This window comes from Callorhinchus milii, unplaced genomic scaffold (genome assembly GCF_018977255.1).
Source record: "Callorhinchus milii isolate IMCB2004 unplaced genomic scaffold, IMCB_Cmil_1.0 Scaffold5, whole genome shotgun sequence".
NCBI lineage: Eukaryota > Metazoa > Chordata > Chondrichthyes > Chimaeriformes > Callorhinchidae > Callorhinchus > Callorhinchus milii.
In genome coordinates this window covers 11,443,221-11,463,340 of record NW_024704746.1, presented here as the reverse complement: position 1 = coordinate 11,463,340, position 20,120 = coordinate 11,443,221, and the positions used below count along the sequence as shown (strand labels likewise).

Sequence of the window (20,120 nt, the reverse complement as noted above, 5' to 3'; positions counted from 1 at the left end):
CAGTGTCTTTCATGTTGGGAGGAAATCCCAAAGCACTTCACAGTATATATTGTAAAGTGCAGTGACTGTGTGTTTTGCAGGCGAATGCAACAGCCAAGTTGCACAGCGATGTCCCACAAACAGCCTTTGTGAATGAGTGAATGATTTATTTTATTGGGGGGGTGTGGTGTTGATGGCCAGGACACTGGGAGAGAAACAACTTTCTCTTCTTCTATAAAGTTGTATTATTATTAAATATAGAGACTTCATTTGAAGGCAAATGTGGCAGCCAATAAGGCCTGACAAACGAGGACGACCAATTAATCTGGAAGGCTGTTGGCCACTACGGTTGAACAGCTGGCAAATTCTGGGATTGCAGAGGAAGATTTTGGCTTGGGCATTGGAGGGTTGCTAGCAATTGGGGAGGACAAGTTTGCAGGGCTATGGGGAGAACACGGGGTGTGGGATTAAATTGGATAGCCGGCAAAGACACGATGGGCCGAATGGCCTCAATTCTATGAATTGACAGAACAACAAGGCTTTGTGAAGCAGCACTTCAGATAGAGAAGGCAAAGAAAGAGCTGAAATATTTTGTCATTAAAGTATTACAAAAGGAATCACAAAGGGAATGGCAATTTTGGTTGCTAACCACAACAATTTTAAAGTCCTTTATAGTCGTCTGGAAAAAGGCTGGAAAATAGGAAGAAATGTGTGAGAAAAGAAAACAGATAACCAAAATAATAAACAAATATACACAAATAAAAATGATACCGATAGGAGGATGGGGGAAGCTGTGATGAAAAGGAATTCTCAAAACAGCCCCTGGCAATTAATTCAGCAACAGACGGAATAAAAAGCTTAAAAGGCATTATATTTTCGCTTCTTCGTAAAGCAGAGCTGCCATCTTTCTCAAAGCGAGGAATATTTAGACAGCTCACTTTCTGACTGGCATACAAAAGAGGTTGTGACTTTGTGTGTTTTTGTTTCTTTCGAACGCTAATCTCGAAGAGCAGCATTGCCACTGCTTTGCTAGTCAAGCGTTGTTAAAAATCAAGCAGCCTGAGTGGTTCTGCTAAGCTCTGCCTCAGATAAAAGGGATGATTTATTCCATCGCACATTTCTTAACCGCTCTGGAAATATGAGGTCTGGCTAAGAATAGACGTTTTGAACAGAAGTTTACGCAAGAGTGCCAGCAGTACTACCATAAAACCATCAGAGCCTCAGACTGACTCACAGATTGCCTGCGCATTTTGTGCGCTCAACATTAGTAGGGCTGATTTAAATGCTGAGATGCTTACAGACAGACAGTCATTTATAATATATGATACAAGCCATTGGAAGAATACTGCAGCTCTTGACTCAATGTAAAGGAATACATTGATCCTGAAGCTTTTATGCACATTTCTGGGATCTGTTTGCTTTATGCTGTAACATGGCACCTCTTCTTTGTTCGTAGCTGCTACATTAGTACAAGATGTGACACGACTCAGTGGTGATAAGCAGCGTCAACACTACCCCAAGCATTAAAGTGGATGCAGATTTTAATGGTCCCAATAGGCTTGTTAGCTTGGTACATCTGCGAGATGTGCTACAATCCTCTTGGGGAAATGTAATTAACCAAGTATGGAAATCTGCATGTTATCATCCAAGAGAGTCTAACAGACCACCTAATGAGCAGAGATAAAAATAGACTATTCACACTGTGAGGTGAAATTAGAGGTGTTTCATAAACCTTTGGAAGATCACATCAAATACACTTTGTAAGCCCACTGATCTCACCACTATGACCTGCTTTCTTTCTATCAGATGGTCAGCAGATTGAACAGTACAGCCTGGTAGTTTTGGTTTATCACATCAACAGTGTATTGTGGAGATATAATCCAATTAGCCTTAAATCTGTTCAATTTGCATTAAAATGGAGTTGTTGCTTTCTGAAACAGCCAGGATCAGCTATGATCTAATAAATTCCATGATATGTCGATCTTCATGGTGTCTGTCTTCCAAGGGCTGCTTCATGACAGTGAAAACAAATAATGTTACAACATGTGCTCACACTCCCTACATGTGTTCATGCCATACAAACAGGCAGATGCCAATAGCTCACTTGAATAAACAAACTCCTGAACTGTTTGCCTGCAAAAATACAAACCGCTCCATTTTAAAATCTTGTGAAGCACTTTGAGATGTCCTCCCAATGTGAAAGGCAATATATCAAATGAAAATATTATACTAACCCTATTTAAACTCATTGCCTCAGCAACCATTCATCTTACACAAATACTTGATCAACTCAATAACATGGCCCTTTGAAAGACCACCCTACTGGAGATTTTCATTTTGAACATTTGTGTCGGATACACAATAAATAGAACATTCCCGCTGTTGTGCAGGAGTTATGAATGAGTCTTTCACATGGTCTTGCTCACCCCTACCTCTGTGACCTCCTAACCACCTGCCATCCTGCCAGCTTCCTCCACTCAGCGGGCTCTGGCCTGCTTCATGTCCCCTGCCTCGCCCGCCCCACCATTGGCGGATGGCCCTTCAGCCATTCTGTCCCCACCCTCTGGAACTCCAGCCGCAGTCCCTCCGTCTCGCCCCCTTCCTTGCCTCCTTGAATAATAATAATAATCCTTGCATTTGATATAACACTTTTCACGTCTTCTAGACATCTCAAAGTGCTTCACAGAATATACTGCAAAGTGAATTGACTGTATATTTGTGGGCGAAACGTGGCAACCAATTGCGCACAGCAGTGTCCCGCAAACAGTCGTGGATTGAAGTGACCAATTTATTATTGTTTTTTTCTCTTGAGGGATTATTATCGGACATGTGGAGTAAGGAAACTTGCCCAAGGTTCCGCCGTGCCAGGAGTCTCTCGCTTGCGAGGCGAGTGCTCTAATCACTGAGCTACAGGACTCCAACTCAAGACCCTCCTTTTTGACCATGCCTTCGATCACAATCTTTCCTCCCCTGCCCTCCACCCTCACTGATTCCGACCCCCAGCTTGGGTCCAAAACACTGATTGGGTCCAAAACACTGGACGTCCAGCTCTTTGGGACGTCCTCCCAACGTGAAAGGCGCTATACAAATGTAATTTTGTTTTTGTTGTTATTATAATCCCAGTAATGAACCTCTGTCAGTGCAATATCCCCATAAATCCTATGCTCTGTAAAATACAATAGGTAGACACAAAGTGACTAACCAGATTTTATTTAAAACACAGGGCAAGGGTGGGAAATGAATTTGTTTCCTTTCATTTATATATAAACAATGAGAAGCAAGGTGTGTTTATTTGGTGATTAAAGGCTCACAAGAATAAATCAAAGGAAACAGAGCAAGTAAAATATATCCCGGTTTTAAGGCCTTCAACATGCTATTTTGTCTGATACCAACAGGCTCAGAAATACATGCGACCGCTGGTTGAATTAAGTTTGCCTACAAAACAAAACAAATTTTCACAGTGCCTTTCACGCCAGGAGGGCCCCCAAGGCGCTTAACACACAATCACTGCACTCTGCAGTATATCCTGTGACATTCTCCTGACATGAAAGTTGCTATATCAAATTCAAGGATTATTATTATTATATTTGGTCCTATCCCTCCAACATACCCAGCCTACCATCCCCCATCACAGTACTAAGCTATTTTTTAATGAGTCCAGTATCCTGGTCTCAACCGCCCTTCCTGGCAACCCTGTTCCAGTTGTTAATTACCCTCAGTTAAAGAAAAACCTTCTGGTACCTGTCCTGAAATTATCCACTACAACTCTAAATTTATATCTTGTTGTTCTGCTATCCTGGTGCATCCTAAATTATTGATTTGGATTGACTGTTTCAATGCCATTTCAAAGTTTATACAAGAATATACACTCCATAGTGCAAAATCTGTAAAGTTCCTATATCATATGTCCATTACCACCTTATAAAGAAATATTGTCTGGTAAGGTCTGGCTGGCATCCATCTAAACAGTTGCTCTTCACAAAACCATTTACATTTCATAATACAGGTTTGGATCATGAAGAAAAATGAATCACAAAACAGGACAAGATTAGACAAGATTTATTAGTGACCCAACATTGAAGTAACAAGTTACAACTAATATTGGATTCAAAATATTATAAGGGAGCCCATCGGATGTTACATTTCACTGAAGGCTAAACAATCAATTCTCAGATGAACCAAGTTTGTTTTATTCAAGGGTAATGGGAACATTAAAAGTAGTGTTCAAGTCAAATATTCCATAGCTATCAATTGCTTCTTTGCTGTGTGCAAATCATAAAAATACTCACATTTGACAGTTTATAATATTGAAATGTATCAAAAGACTTCATATGGATATGACTTCATATGTAGGAACTGTATTTGTGGGTAAATACTGCAGTCTGTTTGCGCACATCAAGGTCCTGCAAACATCCATGGAGTGAATCAAAGAGAATTGTTGGCCATGATACAATAAGGGAGAAATTTCTCCTGGGTTTAGACTTATAATAATAATCCTTGCATTTGATATAGTGCCTGATCACGTCTTCGAGACGTCTCAAAGGGCTCACAGAATATACTGTGAAGTGAATTGACTATTATTATTATTATATATTTTGTGGGAGAAATGCGGCAGCAGTGTCCCACAAACAGTTGTAGATTTTTTTTTGAAGGAATCATTACCCCAGGAAAAACAATCCGCCAATCGACTAACAACCTTATGTGCCTATGTGAAATCACAGGTCTCTTGTCTTAAGTGAGGATAATCAGATTGTTCGAAGGACAAGACAGCATGGTTTAATTATTTGACTCGACTAATTAAATTATGGCTTACTAAACCTCTATAGATCTAATGTTACAATTCTATCAACATTTGTTATGAAGATCACTTTAAATAAACATTCGAGATAAATAAATAACAATTTGCTTGGAGACCCCATTGGGTGTCATTCTTAGGCTTGTGGTTCTGTGGTGTTTTGCTGTTCCCTGTGGTCTCCGATCTGCTTCACTCCTGCGGCTTAGGACTCTGCTGTTGCGTTAATTCTGAGCTTCTGTTTCTAAATTTTAGTTAATTAAAGTCAATGAGGATTCAATGGGGATTACAAGCTCTTTGCTTTGCTGAATGCTGCATTACTGTGAATGCTTTATTTTGGTGACTGGTACAGTGTAGTAAAAGCGTAAACCCAATGCATGTTATTTACAACCCTCTCTCTAAATATGAACTTGCTACATGGGCTGCGTTTGAGTGACTTTATTAAACCACTGGTGGTTTCAGAAAGCAATATCGTGAAAAATAACTGACTGATGAAGATTCATTTCCACTGCTGTTGCTTTTCTAATTAAACTCACCAATCTGTGCTTTATCTGAATCTGATATAAATACCATCAAAGGGCATAATAGCTTTCAAAGATAAAATGTGTGTGTTTTTTCTCCCCAAACGCAGAATGTTCTTACTTAGGAAATTAAGTTACTTGTTGGGGGGGGCAATGTCAAATTCAGACAGATCCCCTAAGCTTGTGGAGAAAAACAAATTATTTAATACTGAGGTCAATTAAATTCATCCAACAAACACTATCAATGCAAATTATTCCTGCCTTAGCTATCATCAACAAATCCCATGGCATAGACATTTGTTAGTTTAAAAATAAATGGCACTTGAGAATTGATGATGTGACCTTGGTGTCCCTTCCAGCAAAACAGTAATAATAATAATAAACATAATCCTTGCATTTGATATAGCGCCTTATCATGTAATTGATACGTCTCAAAGTGCTTCACGGAATATATTGTAAAGCGGATTGACGGTGTGTTTGTGGGACAACAGTAGAACAAGTTCACTGGTTTGGAATTGTAAAGGGTAATTTCAGGACAGACACCAGGAAGTTTTTGTTTTTTGTTACTCAGAGGCCAATCAATGACTGGGACAAGGAAAGGTAATATTGTATTGTATTAGTAGAGGCCAGGACACTGGACTCGTTTAAAAAGCAGCATGATGCTGTGATGGAGAGGATGGTAGGAAGGATGTTCTGGAAGGATAAGATCGGAACGCTTTCTTTATTCAGACCAATCTTGTGATGTTGTGAAATTACGCTAGTCTTTTCAAGGATTTATCGTGGACGACAAATATTATTGTGTTCTTGAAGGAGGTGAATACCTCCCTTATTATTGGGCCTTTCAAGTCTGGAAGATGTCTCAAAGTTCTTCACTGGATTTTTACAGTAAATTGGACTAGCTTTGTGTACTTTGCAGGCAGGACAAGATTTTAAATGATAAACAGCAACAACAACAACAACCTGGATTTATATAGCGCCCTCCACACCGGACGGTGGAAGGTGCATAAAAATGTATACACATATAAAAAGACACTGGTGGGAAATTCATAGACAAAACCTGACTTACAGCCTGTTCATTCTCTCATTCTCTCTCTCTCCACAGCTCAGCCTGCCCCAGCTTCACACAGACAGCTTACCTGAGTGTAGCCTACACAAAGAGAAACCCGCTGAGAAAAAGGCAAACCCGACACAGTGAGTATTTATCAAGCTCTCGAAAACGTTTTCATGGCTGAATATCCAAGCCTGGTTTCGGACAGATCTGCAATCAATGAAGTCTCTTCAAAGTAGATCCAGTTAAAGTCTGATCATTTAATGGGAACCCAAGCTGAGCTGTGCACGAGCATCAGTAGAAGACGTTTCACTCGGCCCATTTTCCCGCCAGTGACTAAATGTAAGGCTTTGTGGTAAATAATAATCGTTACTATTGATATAGCACTTTTCGCGTCGGGAGGACATCTCAAAGCGCTTCACAGGATTCACTGTAAAGTGAAGTGACAGCATATTTGTGGGCAGAAGCGAAATTGTCACAGAATACATTTTACTGAATTACAAGCAGTTCTGCATTTCCAACTGGAACAAAATACACACAAACAGTAGTTTACTCGTGTCCAGTTAGTATCAGAGAGAGAGAGAGAAAGAAAGTGAGGGAGAAAGACATCATACAATTCATTATATGGTATTGTTTACGTCATCTGTGGTTTGATTTAAAAGCACCATGGGCGTTTGCAACACTTGTGTGGAGGCACTCGATCAATATCTTGGACAGAATCAAGCTGTTTGGTGTCACAATAATTTGTCACATGAGGTCTATGTGCTAAAATTGAAATTTTGTCATAGCTCTGAGTCAAACAACAACCTTCAGGTGGGTAGCTTCACAGAGCCCTGTACAGCACAGCTCAATACCAAGCCGGAATGGGGGCATTGGGTGGAGGAGGGCAGAGGGGAGCAAAGACACAGTCAAAGGAGAAAGTCTCCAGGTGTGATTTAAAGCTGAATAGAGAGAGGAAAAGCGAGATATTGAAGCAAGTGGGTGTAAGCACCTCTGCCAATTATCAAACACTGGGATAGGCTGTAGACTTGTGCCAGTTGACCGTAGGTGGCAGATAGAGGAGCAGGGTGTGAGCAGATTGGAGTGGTAAGGAGGTGCCAGGCAGTGAAGAGTTTTGAAAATGAGAGCGAGGATGTCGAAATCGATCCGTTCTGCAACAAGGAGCCAGTGGAGCCTGGCAAGAGCTCCTCAGTGCTGGAGGAAACAGACAGGTTGCCAATGTCCACCGGTAGGGAGGAGAAGGAGTGGTATTTGGGAGGTCGTCAGCCGGATGGGGATGGGGGTCGAAGGAGGAGGTCGTAGGTTTCGTCTGATTTCTGAGGGCTTTGAGGGACGAGGTAGAAATGGGGCAAAGTAGTGGAGAGAGAGAGGGAGCAGTGGTTGCAGCAGTCGGACAGGTAATATGAGTTCAGGAAGACAAGTGTGGAGGAGTGGAGGGCAGGGAGTGGTGAAAGAGGAAGCAGCCAAACAGATGTTGTCTATTTTTGATGTGAGGAAGTACAGATTCCCTTCGCATTTGGCATCTAGTGCAGTTTATAGAAATCACAAGAACAGAGGAACAGGGGAGGTCTTTCAGCCAAGCTCTGTAATCACGGGAAAGGTTTTAATAGCGTCACCATAAAATTAAATAATAAAATGTAGATCTATCTGAAATACAATCACTGTGGGCTAGAGTCTGTATCTCTAACTTCAATCATAAGATCTCTTATAAATGAATCTTAGTGTGCTGCACTCTGAAGCTGCCTGAGTGGAACAACAGCACTTATATAATCTAGAATCCGAATTACAATAGTCCATTTGTGTTCTTCAGAAAAGTTCTGCAAATTCTAAATCAGAGTGGATTCGGGTTTTAAGGTTTTCTGAGTTTTTGTGTTACATTTCTCGAATTTTACAGTTGTTGAAATTCTGCCCCTGTCTTATATTTTACATCTCATCATCTTGAGATGTAACATGTAAGACGGGGCAGAATTTTTAACAACTGTAGGAAAATAGCTATCGAATTAAGAATTTTTTTTGTCGAAAAATGACCCAGATAATTAGAATGAGTAACAAGAGCGAGTCAAAGCTACTCTAGGCTACTTTTCTGTTGCTGGACTATCTTGGTTCAGGTCTGATTTGGTGAATCGTTGCTGAACTTTTCCCTTAAATTGTAGTGAACACCAGAATTGCATTGACAAAGTGCATTGAAGGTGTTCTGACGAAGGGTCATGGACCCAAAACGTTGACTCACTTTCCTTTATCTATAGATGCTGGCTAACCTGCTGAGTTTTGCGAGCTCTCTCTGTTTTTGTACCAGAATTGCATTTCCTTGACTCACATGGTTTGAGTTTATTTAATCCCTAGACCTAAATTTAGAATTATTGTTGAGTCTAGCTGCTGTTTACTCACGTAAGGTAACAACTGAGGCATTTGCAGAGCCAGTTCATGTGCCCCAGTCCAGCAAAAGCTTCAGCATTTATTAATATCTCACATTGCTGCACTTACACACGAGGAAGCTCAGAATTCATTGATGAGACATTTCTTTCTGTGTCACATTGATATTTGATAAGAAGGAACTGGACAGAGTACATCATTTCAGACCCGAGCTGGAGTTGGGGGGGTAAGGGAGGGGAGGGGGGTGACCGATGGCATGGTCGAAGAGGAGGGTCTTGAGGTGGGACTTGAAGGAGGCTAAGGAGGGGGTGAGGCGGAATGATTGGGGGATGAAATTCCAGAGGTTGGGGGCAGAGTGGCTGAAGGTTCTCCCACCAATGGTGGGGCAGGTGAGTCGGGGGACGTGGAGCAGGCCGGAGCCGGCAGAGCGGGCGGATTACAAAGGGGATAGGAGGTCGCAGAGGCAGTGTGGCGAGGCCATGGAGGGCTTTGTATGTGAGGACCAGGATCTTGAACTGGATCCTCTGAAGAAGCCAATAGAGTCGGGCAGTGGGGGAGATGGGGTCACGGAGTTTGGTGCGGGAGAGGACACGGGCTGCAGAGTTCTGGATTATCTGCAGCCTGTGAAGGGAGGAGTTGGGAAGGCCGACAAGCAGGGCGTTTGCATAGTCGAGCCTGGAGGTGATGAAGGAGGTTGATGCTGCCAGAGCCTGAGGTGCTGAGGCGCTGGCGCGAGCCAATCAGGAGGGCCTCAGTCTTTTTCACATTCAACTGTAGCAAATATGCCCTCATCCAGGACTTGATGTCTGACAGACAGTCTGTCAGGACAGCAGTGGTCCTGGAGTTGAGGGTGGAGGCAGAAAGATAGAGTGGGGTGTCATCTGCATAAATATGGAAGTTGACCCCTATGTCTGCGGATGATGTCACCCAGGGGGAGCATGTAGATATTAAAGAGGAGAGGGCCAAGGACAGAGCCCTGGGGGATGCCAGACGTGACAGTGCAGTGACTGGAGGAGAAACCGTTAGAGGCAGCGAAATGGAGACGGTGAGAGAGATAGGAATCGAACCAGGCAAGGGCAGATCTGTGAAGATTGAGTAAAGCGGAGGCAGTGTATGAGGATGGAGTAGTCGACAGTGTCGAAGGCGGCAGAGAGGTCAAGGAGAACAAGGAGGCAGAGGGAGCCTTGATCACAGATGTTCACAATGTCATTAGTGACTTTGACCAGGGCTGTTTCCGTGATGTGGGTAGTGCGGAAGCCGGATTAGAGGGGTTCAAGAGGAAATGGCGAGAGAGAAAGCAGCGGAGTTGGGACGCGATGACTCGTTCTAGGACCTTGGAGAGGAAATGGGAGGTTAGAGATGGAGCGGTATCTGGAGAGTAGGGATGGATCCAGGGAAGGTTTTTTCAGGATGGGGGAGATGACGGCCGTTTCTAGGGGTGGTGGGAACTGAACCGGTGAACAGAGAGAGGTTGATGACATCGGACAGGAGGGGGGCAAGAAGGTGGAGCTGGGAGATGAGGAGAGAGGTGGGGATGGGATTGAGGGAGCAGGTGGTGGGTTTGAGTTTGCGCACAGTCGAGTGAGAGGAGCGTGAGAGATAGGGTCGAAGGAGTATAGGGGTGGATGGGTGGGGAGTGGGTCATGAGGGAGAGGTGATGTGGGGGTGGCTGTGGATGGGGCTGAGGTGATCCCCTCGATTTTAGATTCGAGGAAGTCCAGCATCTCCTCACAGTTGGAGTTTGAGGAGAGGATGGGCGAGGTATGGGAAGGTGGACGGAGGAGATGGTTAGTGGTGGAAAAGAGCAGCCGGGGTTGTCCTTTGCCTCCGAGATAACCTTGGAGTAGAAGGAGGATTTGGTGGAGGCAAGAGCGCAGCGATAGATCTTGGTGTGGTGAAGCCAAATCTGCTGATGGACCGTTAGTTTGGGTTTGGTCCAGGCGCGTTCGGCAGCTTGCACTTGTGCCTTGAGGGAATGGAAATGGCTGGTGTACCAGGGGGATTTACGGGAGTATGAGGCAGTTCAGGAGGAAACCTGTCCTCACTACATGTCAAGCCCATAATCCAGTGGTTTGGATCCATAAACCCGGACCTTCTGTTATAAGGAGGTGGACTAAAAATTAAATTTGAGGTCATCAGGCCACCTCTGACAATAATAATAATAATGGGTGGGTGGGGGGGATGGGAGAGAAGAAGACGCGCTGCAGGAATGTGAAACCACACTCCAGATCCTACATTCTACTCTGACTGGAATCAGCTGTTTGTTAGTCAATAGCACCATCAAAGGAGAGAACACTCAGCTCAGAAAGCAGAATGACCTCCAGTGTCTCTTCAGTCTAATTACAGCTAGATTGTCTCCGAGAGAGCTTTTAAATGTTTATTATTTGTGTTGAAATGCAGGTCACCCATAGAGAAGGTGGGTAGGGAATAAGAAGCTTCTTTTCAATCTGCTTTATCAGCTCATTGATGGGCGGTCAACATAATTAGATTGTGTCCATTTCTAATGACTTTTGGGACCTGCTTCAGTAAGCCACTGCCCCTGTGTGCAGTCTGTCAATGAGCCTCTGCCTCTAATCCGTCAAATAAAATAATAATTTGGTCACTCAATCCATGACTATTTGTGGGACACTGATGTGCACAAATAGCTGCCGCGTTTAGCCCACAAAATATACACTCAATTCACTTTACAGTATATTCTGTGAAGTGCTTTGAGTCCCTCAACGACCTGATAATGCGCTATATCAAGTGCAAGGTTTATTATTATTCATTTATTTATTAACTAAAATATTGCAGTCTCTCAGTGAGTCTCAGCACTGATTTTGCATCAATAATAGAAGATCTGAAAAATACAAATAAATTATCTAGCAAGGTCCAACTGGTAAATGTTTGAACCAAACGATTTATATTGTGTTGCTAAGAGATAGGTAGGAAATATGGTCCCACGTAATTGTGTTCCAATTATAATTCACATCTCTGTTATACTACCAAATATCAGTTTGGTGACCAAATTTGTTTTGCATTGATGCTGCCCGGCAGCACCCAGTTAAGTCACCAGTCCTGCTCCGCTAAATGTGGACCTCGGTGCTTAAGTGTAAATTAACTGGATCTAAAGGTCACTGGTAACTTTATTGTCTGCAAAGATTTGATAGGGCAGTGATCTCTTTACAGGGAAAAAAAATTAGGGGAGTCCTGTAATGTATTCATTAGAGTATTCGCTTCGCAAATGAGAGGACCTGGGTTTGATTCCCAGGCAGGGCAAAACCTTAGACAAGTTTCCTTACTCCACACACCTCTGTTTACCCAGTAGGAACCCAGTTGTTAGTGGATTGGTGGATCGCTTTTCCAGGGGTAATAATCCCTTAAATTTTTTTTTAAAAAACATAATAATTTGGTCACTCAATTCACGACTGTTTGTGGGACACCGATGTGTGCAGTTGGCTGCCGCGTTTTGCCCACAAAACATTCTGTGAAGCACTTTGAGACGTCTTGCAGACGTGATAAGGCGCTATATCAAATGCAAGGATTATTATTATCCGATTGAACAGATTACGAAATACGGCTAATTTCACTGCAATAAAAAGTAACAAAATAGTTAAACTAACAAGTATAGAATGGGAAAAATATCTCCCCGACCCTAACGTCCAGTATTCAACATCTACCAACATGGGCAGAAACAGAACCGTAGTTGGTTTGAAAAAGCAGGAGATGAATGTTTAGAAACAAGCAACTCCTAGAGATTAAAGGATTGAAGGGGATAAATGTTTAACAAGAACCACGAACTGGACTGGACCTGGAACAATTGGTGCCAAATGAACCAATGATTTCAATCTGATGTGTAATAGAAATAAGGTGGTTTATCACCGAGCCATTTAAGCCAGAGGTTGTAGCTGCGCTCAGAAGAAATGATTTTACATTATTTAATCAGCCTGTGTGGTGAACTTAACCCATCATTCTTATTTTCAATTCAGCCTCTCAGGTTCTGTGATTCTGTTGGCTGGAAAGTACTTTGAGGTGATTTAATATAAATCTAACGTAGGCAAAACAAATCAATCCGCTTTTTGGATGTCACGCGGTCATATTTTCCCCTAAATTATATCCCAAAAGCACTGCCTGCTGTCATCTAAATTATAAATTTGCAACTTGCAAAGTTATTATGTTCCTCATGCAGCTCCTTAATTCTCCTGCCTTCAGATTTTGCTCTACCGTCAACTTATTTTGTTCCATTTCAGCAAAATTCATTTCTGAATCTACATGGCCTATAATTAAATCATTATTCAGCGTGTAATAATGTTGATCTTTGTATTTGACACAATCTTTGCATTTTGATCCACGTGGTCAAAATGTCTGAGCCCTTCACAGTATTTTACGGTAAAGAGTTGTCACTGTCTATTTGTAGGCAAACAAGGAAACCAATATGCACAGAGTAATGGCCTAGAAACAGCCATGAAGGGAATGACCATTTTTTTCTGGGGGATTGTTGGCCAAGACCTTGAGAGAAACTCTCTTCGAACAATGTCATATGATCTTTAACATCCACCTGAACAGGGCCTCACTTTAACGTCTCACCCAAAGGAGACGGTTCACTCACTCCTGATACTAGCTAAAACCTGGTCGTGTTTAGCCAGAAATGCAAGAAAACTCCTCTTAATCTTTCTTCAAAACAGGCTCACTTCCTGCCCTCTCTTCTGGTTGTTCTTCAACTTGAAAGGGAGTGAGGACAGCAGGCACGCATGTTTTGAAGGATTAATGTGGAGATGGTACAAAAGATAAGTGAATTCAAACATACTGGAGCCGCACCTTTGTTTTATTTGAAATCAGGTTCTTAAAATGATGCAGTGCAGGCGGGGACAATGTTTGACCATTCCTCCAGCTATTTTTCATCTGCTCTGTAATATATCCAGTATGTGCCTGATAGATCTTACAGATAAGATCTCTGAGAGCATTTCCTTGCACATCTCTTCAAAGTTTTGTTTGATAATCTTCTCATTATAAATAACAGGTTATATAGAAATTTGATTTAAGGCAACGGTGCATCAGAGCAGCCAGGCAGCTCAGTAAAATATAAGACGAGCAAAAGCTCCATCAATTTACCAAAGTCATCTGTGGCCCTTGGTGTGCTGCTGACTTCAGTGCACATTCCTGGAAATTGGTTATTCTTTCTAGTGCAGACTTGGTTCTAAATGCAGCATTGGGTATAGTAATGCTGAATAGAGGAGCTCAACAAAACGGAGCATGGATTAACTAAATCGATTGATGTATTATGTGTAGCAACACACACCCCAGTGAAGTCACACAAATCAGTGGGAGAGGGGCAAAGTGGAGAGTGAAATATGTGATGTGATAATTAACATGGGTTACATTTCCACCCCCACCCCACCCCACCGCCATTGCTTAGCCCAAAATGATGTCCCACGAAATTTTGAGAGATCGCTTTTGATACGATTTGATCTGCACCTATTAAACACAATAGATAGAATGAATTCAAGGCAACCAATCTTACTGTGATCGCCACACCATGTCGCACCAAAAGGCAAACACTATATCACAATGGGGATCGATTTTCTCCCTCTCTCCCCATTTGAAATGCACAATTTAGTTTGTACCATGTCAAAAAGAGGATATGGATACCGCCTTAATGCAGCACTAGAGATGCTGGCTATGGAGCACTCGCCTCGCAAGCAAACCTGAGTTCGATTCCCAGCAGGGCGAAACCTTGGGCAAGTTTCCTTACTCCACATACCCCAGTAGTAAGTTGGAACCCGTTTGTTAGTCGATTAGCGGATAGCTTTTCCAGGGGTAATAATCCCTTAAAAAAATAATAATAATTTGGTCACTCAATCCATGGCTGTTATATGTCACTGCTGTGTGCAATTGGTTGCTGCATTTCAGCCACAAAATACAGTCAATTCATTTTACAGTATATTCTGTGAAGCACTTTGAGACATCTCGAAGATGTGATAAAGCGTTATATCAAATACAAGGATTATTATTATAAAGGATTATTATGGAATGCGCTTATGTTTTATGGAGAGGTACAGTGAGAATATTTGTATTGCAGATTTTTCTAAATATATATTTTAAATTTACAGGTCTCAGCCTTGCTCAACTGGTAGCCAGAATTTACCTCTATAGCCTCAACCCCAAGCTGCCAAACCCTGAATCTACCACCATCCAACCTCTCTCTCCATGCTAAGCCATCTTCAAAAGCCACCGAAAAACAACTACCACTTGAACTGTGCCTACAGCCACCTCCCTCCTACCCCACCTCCTTTTCTAAATTACTTCCAAGATGTTGCTCTAACTGAAAGGTGCTAAATAGCACAGTGGAGTCCTCTATCTTTGTGGTTAGAGCACTCGCCTCGAAAGCGAGTGGATCTGGGTTTCATTCCAGGGAAGGGCAAAATGTTGGGGAAGTTTCCTTACTCCACGCACCTCTGTTTACCAGCAGTATGTAGGAACCCGGTTGTTAGTTGATTGGTGGATTGCTTTTCTGTGGGTAATAATCCCCTAAAAAAATGTATGACTGTTTGTGGGACACCGGTATGCACAATTGGCTGCCGCGTTTCGCCCACAAAATATACAGTGTATTCTGTGAAGTGCTTTGAGACGTCTCGAAGACATGATAAGGCCCTATATCAAATGCAAGGAATTTTACCATAATAATAAATAACTCCAAATTATTGTTGTTATTTCTGTGTCTTTTCACAGGGCTAGGGCAATGAAGACCAGACTAGGCTGCCTGTCACAGAAATCAGATTCCTACAGTGACTTCAGCGCATTCCTCTCCAATAAACATGAAAAAGCCATCAGATGTCTGAAGTGAGTAATCACTCTTTTTCAGGTTATGAATCTCGAAAGGACAAAAGGTGATCCGAAGGACTCGGCCTCCATAACAAAAGCATTGTTTGGCAAATGTGGGTGTTTTTATTAGAAGGTGAGAGTCCCGAGATAGAGTGCTGCATCAGCACAGCACAGGCAGGTTAATGGCACGATGCATCTCAAAGGGACCTGCAGGGTTTCAGTTCATGCTGCAGCTACGAGACCTGAATCTCCACCTAGTCTTACCCTGTGCAACCATTTTAAATAAATGCAGCAACAGAAATAGTTTGATTCTCTGCTCTGCTGAAGAGGCCAACGTACTATTTTCAGCCATTAAGGCAGGAAAATACACAGAGGCCTTGGTTTGCCCTCCCATGAGCAGAAGCAGATGGACAGATGGTGAAAATGTACGAGATATTCAATCATTAGTCCTCTCAGCAGCAGACAGAATGTGGGAACCATCTGCCTGGCAGACAGTATGTGCTGCGATGGTGCCACTTGAAAGGTGATTGGATAAGTTTTACTTTTTCTTTTTAAAAATAAAGTTAACGGCTACATAGTTTCCTCTTCCTTCAAAATCCCTGATAGGTTTTTAGCTTTGAGTCTTAACATTTGAGATCATGTCGAATTTTGGAACATTCTTCACTTCAGCTTTACTTTCTACGATTTCTAGTAAGAATTGCAGAAACGCGGTTTGCATAATGAACTTCTGCACAATTTAAACATTAAGAGAATTATCTTAAGGCTGAGACCAATATTGGGGATAGTGTGGTCGTGCACTGAGCTCTAACGCAGAGAGTCTTGAAGTAGGAGAACTTAGTTGCCCACGCCATTGAATTCCTGACCTCCATCATATTATCACTGGAGACTCCACCGCAGTCTTTTTTAAAAGCCTCTGAGTAACTAGCCTAGATCGGGAGTGGCAATTACCCCTCGCTGGATCAAAATGGGGAATGGAGAAAGAGCAGGTTTACTCTTAATAGAGCCAGCACAGACATGATGGGCTGAATACTTGCTGCAAGTTTCTAAAATGGACATAGCTCACCAGATAGCATTAAGCAGAAGAAAATAAATGGGTGCATACCCTCACAGGATGACATACGTTCATACATCCTCAGTGAGGAGACTATTCTGATTTGCAACTAGAGACAATGACCAGAATATCAAGTCCAGCGACAGCACAGATTTGTACCCATGCATTTCGCCCACAAAATACAATCACCCCACCTTACAGTGTATAATGTGAAACACTTTGTGATGTCCTCCTGACGTGAAAGAGCTGTAAGAAATGTAAGGATTATTATTAGCTTCTAGCCAAGGCAGCCACAGGACCACAAGTCTATTATTAATTACACTTCTGTCACAAGGCATAATTAGTGGTAAGGAAAGAGCTTCTCATTCTGCTGCCAAATTATACATTGAACTGACCTGAGTTCAGTTCTACAAGCTTAAACGACTACATAACTCCAGATGCTATGAACTGTCTCAGGGTGAAGGGTTCAGGATTGTAAAGTTCATCTGTGAGCTCTCGATCAGACGGTGATTCATATTTTCTTCTGCCTTCAAAAGGCTGTCCACAGAGGAGGCCGTGCAGTGGACTGAATCATTCAACGTTCTGCTGGCTCACAAATGTAAGTACAGGACTCTGATATTCTTGTGAAACAGTTAAAAATATCAACGACATTAAGGGAAATGGTGAAAGGGCAAAGCATTGGGATTAAAAGATCTAATAAAGTAGTGGACCAGGTTTGATGTCCTGAATGGCCTCCTCCTGTTTTCCTATGGCAGTAGTTAATTAGCTATCAATACTGAATGAATTATGAGAATGCTAAAGATCCTTACAGTATGAAAGGGTGTTTCATTTTTTGTTAAACGATGGGTCTGGCGTCCAGTGAACATTACAGGAAAGCTTACAATAATCAGGGGAGTCAGCAAACCAAGCTGTTGGGCCAAATGAACCAAATAGTCAATGAGCTGAAACACACTTTCCATTTCCACTCACACTTTCTTCAAACTTCTCTTCGGGCAAGAATTGTGATGGACAATCTCGGTCAGGGTTTCATGCATTAAGTACATGAAAATACAATGATACAGTCTGTGAAATGGCTGAAAACACTGCAAGAGCAGACAAGACCATGCAAATAAATTCCTTGTCCACATAACATCCACAGGAATCCATTACGTAATATGAATAGGTAAGAGCCCACCTGTTTAATACTCAGCGTATTTGGGACAATACTGATCAATATTTTACAATACGGGAGGAAATTCTGAATCCAGATGCAAATGAAAGTGAAGAATATGCAGTGCAACAGACAGTGTAAGTATTTTTTTTTTAGCAGTGCACGGATCTCAGAATAAATTGCTTAGTAATTGCAAATTATAGACCAACACTAGTGAAAGAATATTACTGTGCAGGATCTGTAGGTCAAATGCTTCAGAGTATGCACGGATATCCCTCCTTTGGCTTCGAGGCATTTTGAACCAGCTGGATCATGTAAAGAGAAGGAAGTCACATCATGCCAGCCAGCTTGTGATATGCAGAGATGGGAAGTGCTGCTCGCTGGGACTGTAGAATCCCACAATATGACTCATAAACAGGGTCAGCCTGAGGTTTTGTTTGAGAAAGCCATGGGAAAAAAGGCTGGTCATGTGCTCCATCACTTTTCCCACAAATACATGTTCTCATACATTTTAAATAGTTGCTGTGTGTTCCCTATTACAGAACTTGAAGCCAGCATCCAAAGTGGCATTGACACTGGGAATTTTGCTCTAAAAGCAACAAATTCCTATACATGCACAGGGACCACTTGAGGCAAGGAACTATTAAAACAGTGCCAGCCTCACAACCCCTGCTGTCATTTGTGCATCACTTCCCGTGCATGCACTCTCTGAGCAAGAAGCGCCGCTGACATCGCTTCCGCCGTGAAGGATCACAGGAGGCGAAGCTAGTGGCATTCTAACAGGTCTTCCCTCAATGCAAAGCTCTTACTAGTTTGGTTTGGAGACATTTAAACTTGGCATCGCGTGTGTCAGATACTCAGTTGACCAAAAATAAATACCCTTCATAAGCAATTATAGTGGAGGTTTACATGAAACACTTCTGTCACTAAGATACGTATGCATGAAATTGTTTGGATTTTTTTATAAAAATTGCGTAACCATTTGGCTTTTTTCCAACTCCCCCTCCACTTCCAGATGGCCTGGCTGCTTTCAGAGCTTTCCTGCGGTCAGAATACAGTGAGGAGAACATTGAGTTCTGGCTGGCCTGTGAGGACTACAAGAAAACTAAGTCACCCACAAAACTGGCCTCCAAAGCAAAAAAGATCTACTCTGAATTCATAGATGTCCAAGCTCCAAAAGAGGCAGGTATTCAGCGAACACTCATGTGTACCAAATGCTGACGTATTTATATTTTACACTTTAACAAACCTCTTCAAAAGCAACTCACTGGCCCACTAATCTGTTTGTGAGTTTGCACGTTGCTAATCACCTTTCTTGCCATATGAAAGTAGTAATAGTAGTATTTTATAGCAACTGACACTATACAAGCAGAAGAATATTGACAGACTGCAGAAGATTATTGGATGCAGAACTACAGTGCACCAAAACAGTTCCTATTAGAATTCAACCTTGATACAGGCACACCATAATAAAAGAATGACTCTGAAACAAGTATAAAGCAGATGAAATTCAACTCATATTCTAAATCAAAATGGGCAAAGTACCCCCTATATAAAAATGTCCATTATCCAGAGGTTTGATGAGTGTAAACACACGTGTACATTAAAGGACCACAGTACACCTTAACAGCATCATTTCCTTGTTTGCTTACCAATGATGGCATGCATCTCATTGAAATGCAATATAAAACACCAACATTCATCTCCCTCAGGAGAAAACACAGGCAGCATTCATTTATCATACAAATATGCATAGTCCTATCATGCAGTACATTCTAAAGTCTTATCAGTGTGTGAAGTGTTGATAGAAGTTTCAAGAAAATCAAGAGCAGCAAACATCCCATTGACTCTATAGGAGATGGCATATTAATACAATCATATCTTGTTGAGATATCAACGCACACTTGTATTAACTTGGCAGGAATAGTCAGCGTGAATGCAATTTGCAATATTATTTTCTACTGTGATCTCTTGCGTATTTAGTGTCTGTTTCCAAGCACCATGGCTTTGACACTGTTTTTATTGTGCTGCAATCTTGTAGGACAAGTTATGGAAAGAAGTAAAGTCAATCAGTTACATTATACCTAATGTAACTCTGTTACTTATAATAATAATCCTTGCATTTGATATAGCACTTTTCACGTCTTCTAGACATCTCAAAGCGCTTCACAGAATATGCTGTAAAGTGAATTGACTGTATATTTGTGGGCGAAACGCGGCAGCCAATTGCTCACAGCAGTGTCCCACAAACAGTCGTGGATTGAAAATGACCAATTTATTATTGTTTTTGTTTTTTGGAGGGATTATTATTAGGCGTGTGGAGCAAGGAAACTTGCCCAAGGTTTCGTCCTGCCTGGAATTGAACCCAGGTGTCTCGCTTGCAAGGCGAGTGCTCTAACCACTCC

The 20,120-nt window shown here is 42.1% G+C and overlaps 1 protein-coding gene across 2 annotated transcripts in view; it reads left to right on the top strand.

The window, feature by feature from the left end:
- The window catches only part of LOC103180045 (regulator of G-protein signaling 8-like), a 28,142-nt gene that overhangs the window by 6,756 nt on the left and 1,266 nt on the right, over positions 1 to 20,120 (top strand). The window contains exons 2-5 of one of the 2 annotated variants that reach the window (XM_007895662.2): positions 6,395 to 6,483; positions 15,422 to 15,532; positions 17,102 to 17,163; positions 18,731 to 18,897. In XM_007895662.2, coding sequence (XP_007893853.1) covers positions 6,395 to 6,483; positions 15,422 to 15,532; positions 17,102 to 17,163; positions 18,731 to 18,897 — 429 coding nt within the window. Of the gene's footprint in view, positions 1 to 6,394; positions 6,683 to 15,421; positions 15,533 to 17,101; positions 17,164 to 18,730; positions 18,898 to 20,120 lie in introns of those variants that run through there. The other variant, XM_007895663.2, reaches the window with a different exon arrangement.